The following is an 11,797-nucleotide window of genomic DNA, read 5'->3' as shown; positions in this document are numbered from 1 at the left end:
TAATAAAGAAAAAGAAAAAAGGTAATTATTGATAGCCAACTATCGTTGTCATAATTTACTTAAGAGCTCAATACGTCTTTCATTTAAGGATTTATTTTCTCACAGTATAACTCTGACTCTTATAATGAACACCACATTTTGTCGGAAATTCTACTAATAAATCCATACCTTAGTATAGGTAGTCCCTTTTGTACGGTTGTTTTCCAAACGGCCGCCATGAAAGATAACGAAGGACTATAGTCAATGTCGTCCTCACTTGAATTATCTGTAACGGTATCGTTATGCGATCTCGCATGTAAAACATCAAGAACTTCAACTTCCTCGTTTGGATTGTCTGAAACAAAATGTTCCAACACGTGTAAATGTTGATCTCACGTGATGGGAAAGACGCAACGCAACATAATATACCTACCGGGTTTTATTTTTACCTTCTGAGACATCAGTACAATCGTTAAGAATGACCGGGCAGAGTTTTTCTAAAGGTGCACAGACGCAATGTCCTTCACATGAATGAGCTTCGCAACGCCGAACAAATACTAGCACTCCTTCATAATCAGAACCCGATAACGCAAGATCGAAGGCTGAAAATGCACGTGAGCTCTTCAAACCAACCTATTAAAATAATAATTTTTATAACAATTATTACTTGATATTGAATTTTATAAAGGTTTTAGTCAATTATTTTAAGTTTCTTATACATTGTATGAAACCATGTAATATGGATAAATTAAACTATTTGTAGAACGAAAAATGGATTCGTGTACTTTGTATGTGTTTGTTACTGTGATATCCAATTAATATTGATAAGGCATCGCCACAAAGCCGTGGCAACAACAAAGCCTTGCCCACTACCCTTTTAATTTATGGTTGGCAGCTCGATGATAAATACTTTCAAGTACCGATTATTGATTACTTACATTGCTCTGGAATATCTTAGTCCTATCAGCGACTACAAAGGAAAGTTATACCAATTATAGAAGGCTTAATATTCCGTGTTACTATTGACAGTATTTTATAGTCACGAGATCGACCGCTACGATGTAGTGGCCAAGGCTAGTGGACACCACTACAGTCACTGGCTGAATTATACAGTGTTACCCAATATCCCGGGCATAATATTTACCTCATTTATGGCCCAAAGAGAAACATAAATGCGGCTGTACTCAAACACATTTCCATTAGCTTGAATCTCAGCTTTGTGCACGGTATCGTCTGACGAATCACCAGCAGAATTCCCTGGAAATATTGAAGCCTTTAAAACAATTATTAGCATTATTAGTTGTAATATTAATCTACTAGTCAAAAACAACATCATACAGAATCTTATTCAGTTTGTGTGTTTTTTACATTTTGTGAAGAATATTGGTTGATACAGATCCACATAATCACCCCACATTGATTTATAACTGAATTTTCATGGAGAAATACAGGTTAATACGGTTGTTTTTCTCTAAAAATAATTAAATGAGGGTGGAATATGGAGTTGTATAGGCTCTACACAGATGACTGTTTAGAATATAGATGAGGTGACTTCTGACGTCAATGCCTGTCAGTATGCGCACAATTTCCATTGATTTTTGCCTGGCAGTATGCGCGTGCATCATATTTTGTTCAGGGCTCGTTTTTTTTAAAACTCCCGCCACATCACAATAAGGCTATTGAACAGTGTAGTGGTGGCATGGGGTTCGCTCAAGCATATCGATATACCAGTCCCTTGCCTTTGTTGATAAACATTGAGGTCAACTCATCTATAGACTATGTGTTTTTCTGACACTAAATTATAAATTGTTTAACCTCTGCTATGTCATATTCATCGAAGTTACTCCCTATTGCTATCATATAATGACTGATTCCTGAATGCAAGTCCGAAAATCCAAGCCAAGCGAGGTTGAGGGAAGTAGCGTTGTTGGTTTCGTTGTATGACCAGTTCATCCAACCTTCCAGATGACGTCCGAGATTAGCGGCGTGTTCTGACGCAACTGCAAATGTACCAACAATTGGTGGTGTTGAATCAACCTGTTAAATGAGCAATTAGATAAATGATAAAAGTGAACTAAAATCATACCGTTATGTAGAAATATCCCAGGGCACTTACCATTCCAAACTTACGGAAATTATATGAATCGCGTCCAAGTAGTTGCCAAAACCACGCGTAAAAGCTCGTAAATGTACATTTCAAAACACAATAACAGATCTCCAAAATTAATAATTATTTTCATAGTATACCGTAAACGTTCGCCCAATGGCGCTATGGAGTTCATGGAAATGAGAGAGCGCCATCCCTGTAAAAGCCGACTATTATCACTGATCATTAAGGGTACGTGTAGTTAAAGGGTGAAACCTATCGACACATACAATTATGAAGAAGATCGAACAAACTTGTTCATGATAATGCGGTAATCATTCACCTGATACGTTGTGGCCCAGTGAGCAGAGCATTAGACTATAGTGCGAGGATAAAGAGAACTTGTGGAAAAGATTGATGGTTCGAATCTCATGCAGTAATTTCTGACAGATTATGATGTCTGTCAATGTTTTTTTTTTCTGATCTGAGGAAATTTTATTCTCTATTTTCTTGATTTTATCTTTAACATTGTTTATATAATTTTATTATTTTATCTTGTATGTGTCTTTTTTCATGATTCTTTGTTTTTATCGTTTCATTTTAGAGTAACTTAATCCATTCAATCAAATGTTGTAATGAACCTATTTGATTGTATAGGCATTTGTTATGTGTGTGAGACGAACTGTCGCGTGCGACAAGTCTTTCAATATTCGCGCGAGTGTCTTTGCCTATGCATCAGTGGTCATAAGAGGTATATCATTTTATTCGAAAGGGGGGTCCCAAATATACGGGGATCATAAAGTCTTGGAAAGAATAATAGGAGGGGGGTCATAAAATGTTTTATGACCAAAATGTAGGGAGTCACACGATGACCACAAAAAGTGTGTTATTTTATTCAAAAAGACTGATTTCAATACAATTTTGGGGTTTGGGATCATAAAATTTTGGTTGCCGAAATAGGGGGTGCGTAATTTTATTGACGCAGACTTTTTGTAAATTTGGGACCCCCTTCCGAAAAAAATGATAGCCCTCTAAGAGGATTCAAAAGATAACCTCTGCCCCAATAATCCCTAGCTATATTTGTTTGAAACTGTTCCACGGAGGATGTATCATAATAGGCTCAGTCTTCAAATGATATAAATAAAATTTGAATGAGTGAACGAACAAAATCATACAACGACCAACTGAATAGAGCCTGTGCATATGACGTATCATCCCGTAAATATGGCGGACTACTCAAATGCATTCAACAAAAGCATAATTGCATCTACCGCGACAGTTCGTCTCACACACATAACAAAATGCACTACGATCAAATAGGTTGATGACAACATTTGATTGAATGGACTGCACTGCGCCATGATTACGGGGAAGAAACCGGTTCAAATCCTTTGTTTGGAGCTAATCGATAAACGCAAGGCCTCTATTCAGTATCGAAGTTACGTAATGTTACTATGTCAACGGGATCACGCGCTAGAGTAATGAACCACGATCGAAATGATCACCACATAAAGTATATGGCACTCGAAGGCATACCAAAGTAGCGTGATCCGGTAACCAAGAGAATTACGTAACCACTTCGATGCTGAATAGCTATCATTGAATACTGACTAGGATTCCACAACACAATGAGAACATGTTATAAGGCGCTTTGGAAGGCACACAATACCCCAATGGCTTTCCATATTATGTGCACTCAACAACTATTCAGTTTCGAAGCCCGGTATCGAAGTTACGTAATGTTACTATGTCAACGGGATCACGCGCTTAAGTAATGAACCACGATCGAAACAATCAGTACACAAAAAAGGCATACCAAAATAGCGTGATCGTAATGATCGCCATACAAACAGTTCTTGGTTCCGATACCATCACGGAGTTACGTAACTACCTCGTGGTCTGATAGTTATATGATCAATGGTCTGATGTACTTGGGTTCGATCCTTTTAAGAAAAGAAAAAATAGCTGATCATTTATAATGCATAAATGAATAAAGTAATGTAGTTACACAATTTGAAACATTGAGGCCGTTCTATTTTTCAAAGGTCATTTAACTGTTAAATGTAGTGGAATATATCACGCATTGATAGGTAACAGGTGGAGCAAATTTTGTCAGCGGTATTTGTTGCCGTTTGTTCGCAGTGCCTATTTATCTAAAAAAAATAAGAAAATTAAAATTAAATTTTAAAAAAAAATCACAATATTCGTTCGTAAAATGGGGACAAAATCCAAAAACATTTCTTGACCCTTCTTCACATAAAAGTGGGGGCAGAAATCAAGATTCGAACAAGTATCATTCACCATTCAAGGCGCACCCTCTACCGACTGAGCTAACGGGTCAGACAATGGAAGGGTGTAATTTTGAACTGAAGAATATTAAAAAAATATGAAGAAATTACAATGTTATAAAAAGATTTACCAAAAAATATATATAGATTTACCAAAGGTATAACGTATGAATCGATTTACAAATTAAGTCCAATGGCACTTTGAGAAAGAATACCTGAAGAAACCCCAAAACATTTGCTGCTCTAGCAACTAACCTAGTGACCTAAAGTATTGGGTCATGTCACGATATTTTTTTCTGAGGCATTATGTCCAGGTTGCTCAATTTAACATACACGTATCCTTAATGCTGTTGAGATTTTACAAGGACGGCGCTCTCACATTTCTAAGAATCCAAAAGCGCCATTAGGCGAACGTTTACGGTATATCAAATCGAGTTAAAGTATTTTCTTACAAGGAATTCCTCTCCTGAAGACGCTATACACAATTCAGCACCATTACATGCAACAACTCTTATCGTGTACCTGCTACCATCATGCAATGATAAATTAGTTAGAGTATATTGGGTGTCACTTGGTCCTATCTGAAAAACCAGAACAAAAAACAATTCATATTAAAAATCGTCTCCGAAATATAGGTGGTGGGTGACAGATATGCATATATAATTAGGGATGTAATTAAAACTCGACCGCTGGTTGACCACCGGTTCCGTCCGGTTGGAGTCGGTTTCTATTGTACTGAACAATGGAACGCGGTCGAGTTTTGATTTCATCCCTTACATGACTTTCTTTACGTCTCACATTTTACGGTTACATTGCGGTTAGATAGTTGGTGTTGCTGTTTCGCCGATACCTTATGCCATTCTAATAATTTTTTTTGGGTCGTTTCACTAATTGCTTCATTAAAACACCCATATGTTGCGAAAATTAGTTTTAGTTATGAAGATCATTTTTGAAATATATGTTTATAAATTATCAATCTTACTTCCAATGAGTCTATGTCCACGTTCCCTTTGAAATGAGACATCAAATATATGTGTTGTCTTTTTATGCTGCTCTCAAAGTCGTCGAAATTCCATGATATCTTAATGATATCATTTGGTATCTAAAATAATATAAGATAAATATAAATTTATATTAAAATAATCTTATGTAGCAAATTCATCAATTACAGATCAGTTAACAAGCATTAAGTTTATTTAGTCAAATTTACGGTATTGAAGTTCCATTCAAGTTAATGTGCGGAAGACAGATACTTTATAAACGGTGGCGCAAGCGGTATGGGCTATGATCGGAAGACCCAGCTTCGAATTACGGCGGTGCATCGTGATGTGTGCTAAGGCCCTTAACCTCTATTTCTGTCCACCCAGGTGTATAAATGGGTGGGGGCATATACAGTGCGACACTGCTGGAAGGTAAACATACTCGTTGTACGAGAGATGTGACAATCGCACCCATACAACAAGTTAATTGAGGTGAGTCACTCTGACCCAAAAGCCAAGAAGAAGAGATGGACAACCGGCAGCATATTTTAGCTAATTTGCTGTTAGATGCTTAACTTTCTCCACCACCTGCACATACCTGAGAATGTGTGTTCTGTACCCCAAATGCCTCATATCTCGTGACATTTTGAACAATTAGGGGTTCCGTATCATCAACTGCAAATCCATCTGACGAACTTTCAGTCCATAATCCAGCACGGTTATAGGCCCGAACAGTTACATATAGGGTGACATTTATCGGCAAGGGGTTTTCGAGAACATGCAATGCAAATTCACTATGGTGTGCTGAGATGGCCTTGACAATGTCATCCGACTTTGGAGTTGTACCTACACGCCATTCATAGTGTGAAATCTGTGAATGGGGATCGTTGAATCCCCACCAGTGAGCAGATATCAGAAATCTTAGAAGAAAAAGAAGAACAAAACGCACCATTGATTATGGCACTCATTATATTTAACGTTATCAAGGTTTACAAAATAAGCCTTAACTATTCCTCACCTACGAAGACTGATATATGTGTAATTTTAAAAGTATTTGGAACATATTTAATTATTTTGGATCCTTAGTAATCAAAGTCAAAAATGAAAACCACCACCTCTGTTTCAAGTTATAAATGTTTCTAGTAACCTGTTTGGTGAGAAGTCTACATCTTCTTCAGAATGTCCGTCGTAAACTTTGCCAATGGCAGGTGGTGAATCGTCGAATGTTATACCATCTGAAGTAACAGATGTACAGAGGTCTGCAGCATTGCAAGCAGTTACCGTCGCATAATATGTGAAGCCTGGAATGACCTGAACGTGATTCGCACAAGTACCTGATACATAATTGAATTTGTTAGAGTGATAGATTTTCTGTTGAATCAAAAACGTGTCAGCTACTAAAATCAAACTCAATGTAACTTTAAAGTTACTTTAGTTTGGTTTTAATGTTATTCAATTTTAAGTCAAGAATTTAAAAACATTGTCTAAACAATAACCCAGCAAACACAAAAATGTTCTTAAAACGTGTATTCAAAATGTAGGGTTATATAAAGCCTAAGATCATAAATACGTTTGTTTTATTAATGTTATTTGTATTACCCTTTTCTTTACATGCTTTAAAACGTTGTGTTTGCTGGGAAATTATATCCACGCTGTAACCTATATCTGTGCTAATACGGTATGTCCTTAGTTTTTGTGGTCGATGTTTATCAATTTGTGGGATAGGCTTTTACGACGAGAATTCATAACAATTAGTTGGTTTGTAGCGGGTTCGTCGTCGGACAAGTTTAAACTGTCAAGCTTTCGTCAGGAGTAGCTCTGACTTCTTAAGGACAAAGTTCAAAGTATCTGCGTGCTCTCTGTTGACAAGGGGCAGTCTTCAATGAACGGTTCTTTTCAGAGCTATCAATAGGAAAGGGGCGGTCTACGTGTCTCATTCTTAGGTACTTTGTCTTGTCCTAATGAAGTCAGATCTACTCCTGACGAAAGCTTGACAGTTCTAAACTTGTCCGACGGCGAACCCGCTAAAAACCCACTAATTGTGATGTTTATCAAATTTAATGGAATTATCAATCAAACATGATAGGTTAGAATGTATCTTTAAAACACGTACTGTTAGTTATTCCTACATACTGCTGCGTCAATACGTCACTGCAACCTTTGCAGAGTCCAAGTCTCCATGAATATCCTACAACAGAACTGTGAGGATCATGAAAACCTTCCCATGCAGCACATATTGGTGAGATTAATGTTGCCCAGTCATAGTCTTTCACGGACAAAGTTGTTATAAGAGTGTCATATACATGACCCACTGTTGGTGGCGTCGTATCAACGTGAAACGCCCCAAAAGACTTGGATGTTGTTAGCCCTACCATATTTGTTGCCTAAAAAAAGATTTAAAAAAAGATTAATAATATCTACAACTCTGTATCCATTTTAACCAATAGGGATTTGTGATGCTTTACGGATAGTGGATCTTCGAAATCGATATTATGAATTATGACTCTTTATATCGTACCCTGAACATCTTCAGTTTTCTTCACAGTACTTTCGCTTTTGAAAAACGACAACACTATCCAAATGTTATGCAATTTATTACATCACCAGGACCACATTTGAGGTGGTGCCTAAGCCTGTAAACCATGCAATTAATATTATGCCATACTTTCAATTCTAGATACAACATTTGTGTTTATTGGAACAAACCTTGATAGTTATGAAGTATGGGTGACCTTCTTTGAGATTCAGGTTAAGGTTTTCATATGAAATCATCGGATCAGATGTTCTTGAAAATGGCGCGATGTCAGAGAAACCAGGCTTTGTTCCAATCGCCCACTCATAGTAATCTATTCCACTTCGATCGTCTCTAAATATTCCATTCCAACTACATATAATACAAAAGAGAAAACATTGTGTTACAAGCTTCTGTCAATTCCGAGAAACCTATTTCCAAATATAGATATATCAAAAGCATATTTGAGATATTGTTCACTTTGCATGTGTTTTTTAATTATCAAGATATTAGGTTAAAAACGATATTTGAAGCTTAGGTCCGATTGCGCAAATCAAGATAGACCGGGAAAGGAACTTTTGGGTACGTCCATACCTTATTCCACAGTATTCAGATTATTTTAGATCATGTTAAGGGCAAATACATGTAATAAATGGCTACAGTTTGATTTCTGGACTTTGTTAGGAATAAAGGAGGAAAGGAAAAGATTAAAGGAACCTCCTCCCTAAACCTAACCTCCATATTTAGACCAGGTCTAAAGTTAAGATTGATTGTGAACAATAATACATTTTAAGATAAATCACAGATCTCACGAACAATTAATTTATAATAATAATAATAATAATAATAATAATAATAATAATAATAATAATAATAATAATAATAATAATAATAATAATAATAGTTATAATGAAATCGTACTCGGCAACAATTGAAGTCGTAGATCGGAAGAAAGCACTGTCAAAAGAGAGGCTACTTTCATGGTCCACAGAAGGTGGTGTGTTGTCGACAGAGAATGCATTAGAAGAACTGACAGATGCTAACCCTACCAAATCAGAGCCTGTTAAAAAATGACAGTATATATAGGGCCAGTATAATGGATACATTACAGAGTAAGATAGGACTAGTAAATAGTTATCTAGGCCTATATGTTATAGATAATATATTTAAAGTGAAATGGAGTAAAATTTCCCTTCTGTCCTTAAATTGGCTATAAGCACCCAATTTTTCAACTTTAATATAGAACCGAAAGTTACATCAATTAATATAGTAAACCATACACGTAACTCATCACTCATAACAAGCACTTAGGCTACTTAATTACCATAACAATTACCAAAACTATTTTTGAATCTACACTATAAACAGGATACACTCATCACCTGTGTATGTGTGCAATGATAGATTCACTACGAACCGCTCGTTTCAAAGACATTGATCTAACAGGTGCGAGTGATCAGCATGGTGTAAAAAAATTATAGAATTACGATCCAGGCCGTTATCCCTGTTCTTGATAATCTCTGTTCAATGCAGAGAAACAGTGTAACTTCTAGTGCAGGGCAATACATATAAAAATAGTGTGAACATACCATCGCTATGGTAATTGACCCTGTTGTGTTATATCACTACTTCTACGGCACGCTGAGAAAGTTGGGCTTGACATCCTTGTCGGTGATAACTTTATCCGTTCTGTCCATTAAAGTTCGACAGACGCTGAGCTAATGTATGATTGGGTGGTGTGATTAGAAATGTGACCCTGATCTCTGTGTGTGTTATAATAAGTTACTAACAATTTTATTCATGGAACCATAGATTGCGCAAATTGAATTATGTTAGCGAACGTTTCTAGAATTCCTTTATACTTGAATCAAAACAATAAACTCGATTTTATATATATAATCTGAATGTTATTTCATAGTACCTTTGACAGTTGCGTAGTAAACAATGTCGTTATTTAAATCCAGGTTGGTGACGACTGATCGATTGGTGAAACCAACACGGTGATAAGAAGCAACGTTGTCCTTTCCTGGTTCAGTGCCTGTATGTTTCAAATAATTCACATTTTAAACAATTGGAAAATTATACCAATCGGTGATCTATTATTATACTTTGCAAATGAAAGGCATTAAAGTTAGTCTATATAAATCGTCAAATGTTAGATCTTGTCAAGGAAGGAGTGCATACGCGATATTTACAAGATAAGCCATTTATTGCAAAATAATACCGGACAGCATACTCGGGTTTTCGGCAATCACAACATTATGCCGTATATGTTAAAAAATAATTACAAAGCACAAATCACATGATTTTATTTTAAACAAACTCATATTTACCACACGCGATATTCAGAATTCCCGCGCCGAAATTGTCTAGGGCAATTACGTCATGGTTATCTGTGCTCAATGGTCGTCAGCCTTCATTGTATTACTGGCATGTCATTGCACCAGACAATTTCGGTGCCCGGGAATTTTGAATATCGCGTGATGAGAGACGACTGTTTCTGTTCGTTTTTATGGTCAATATGAGTTTGCTATATATAACATATATAAGACATGTTGTGATTGCCGGAGACTTTCTTTAATAATACATTTTAAAAAGTAATGATAATAATAATGATAATAGCAATATTAAAATTAATACTGAACATTTATACCGCCACTGCTAGAAAACAAAAGCTATTAAAAACCAAAGACAATTAGAAAGGAACTATAAAAAAAAAAAAAATAATACCTATCGCCAGCTCGTAGCGGATTCCTGAGTGATGAGGAACTTGTGCATTTGCCTCCACATCGGTAAAATGTTCCCAATTGACAACTACTTCCGACTTCGAGATCTATGACATGTATAAAGCAATTAAAGAGACGTTTTATCGGTGTTTTTTTTTTTTAGAGAGTGGATGCACATTACAATTTTATCCAGTTATGAATAGCACTAGTAACCTTGGTAACGCCAAATAATCAACGAAACACTGTAAACAGTAAATGTCCCATCTTTGTAGATCCTACTGTACCTGATATGTCGTATCTGATTGGTGCCCAACCCATACGTTTCCAGTTGTCGGTGGTATGGTATCTACGACAACACCATTACTACAGACGGAAATAGCAGGTAAAGCTCGACCCATGTTTGTTTCATTTGCATGAATGCATATGCGATATCGCTTTCCATGCATTAACTCAAGGCCATCAACATTTACGAATTCATTCTCTGAAATATTTAAAAAAGAGACCAGGCTATGCTAGACGGAGTATTTTTGAAAAAATTACATAAATAACTATGAAAGTTGAGTAAAATTCAATGTTATTCATTATTATAATCAACAAGTTAAAAATGTACTCAAAAGTTGATCTTAGGGACGAGCTGAACAAGTTCTACGTCAATTACCAGTATGTCCACATTTCAGCGTCTGATGAGTTTCACACGGATAAGGGAGTCCATTCTGGAAATCATGTTCGTTGTTATCTTCAATTACTGCCCAAACGTAGTCATGGTGACGTAGCGTCGGCCATGTGGCCGACATCTCGGTCAGTGTCGTAATGTAATCTATGTCAGGCTGCGTCCATCGATCGTTTTGAGAACTAGTAACGTGATCTTACGTCAAATCAAAAAAAAATTTATGGGTGTTAGTTTTGAAATTGAGGTAATGAACTGTGATGAATGTTGGTCTCAGATGCAGATGTTCTGAATAATTGTTAATTAATTAATTAAATTAAAGAATACGTACGATCACTATCGATAACAATCAGGTCCTTATTGATATCTTCAATGTTGCATTCAAGGGAGGCTGATACAGTTGATGACAAGCCCACGGTATTGTATCCACGTAGCAGCAAAAAGATACAGCGTCGTTGGATATATAAATCTTCTACCCGTACGGAAAAGTGGTTCTTGAAAAGAAAGGTAAATCAACATTTGTCATTTTGAGAGAAAGGGTAACTTTTTGATCACACGG

At 36.3% G+C, this 11,797-nt stretch overlaps 1 protein-coding gene across 1 annotated transcript in view; it reads right to left on the bottom strand.

Annotated features, from left to right (window-relative positions):
- Positions 1-11,797, bottom strand: part of LOC140154509 (uncharacterized) — a 48,289-nt gene that overhangs the window by 10,123 nt on the left and 26,369 nt on the right. The window contains exons 25-40 of the mRNA XM_072177077.1: positions 11,570-11,732; positions 11,230-11,436; positions 10,856-11,052; positions 10,576-10,678; positions 9,767-9,883; positions 8,767-8,905; positions 8,040-8,217; positions 7,447-7,717; positions 6,481-6,667; positions 5,932-6,253; positions 5,336-5,455; positions 4,806-4,934; positions 1,795-2,016; positions 1,124-1,252; positions 429-612; positions 169-334 (exon numbers count right to left, since the gene is read on the bottom strand). Coding sequence (XP_072033178.1) covers positions 169-334; positions 429-612; positions 1,124-1,252; positions 1,795-2,016; positions 4,806-4,934; positions 5,336-5,455; positions 5,932-6,253; positions 6,481-6,667; positions 7,447-7,717; positions 8,040-8,217; positions 8,767-8,905; positions 9,767-9,883; positions 10,576-10,678; positions 10,856-11,052; positions 11,230-11,436; positions 11,570-11,732 — 2,834 coding nt within the window. The remainder of the gene's footprint in view (positions 1-168; positions 335-428; positions 613-1,123; positions 1,253-1,794; positions 2,017-4,805; positions 4,935-5,335; positions 5,456-5,931; positions 6,254-6,480; positions 6,668-7,446; positions 7,718-8,039; positions 8,218-8,766; positions 8,906-9,766; positions 9,884-10,575; positions 10,679-10,855; positions 11,053-11,229; positions 11,437-11,569; positions 11,733-11,797) is intronic.

Source organism: Amphiura filiformis, chromosome 6, assembly GCF_039555335.1.
Source record: "Amphiura filiformis chromosome 6, Afil_fr2py, whole genome shotgun sequence".
NCBI classification, from domain to species: Eukaryota; Metazoa; Echinodermata; class Ophiuroidea; order Amphilepidida; family Amphiuridae; genus Amphiura; species Amphiura filiformis.
This window is presented reverse-complemented; position numbering and strand designations above follow the sequence as displayed.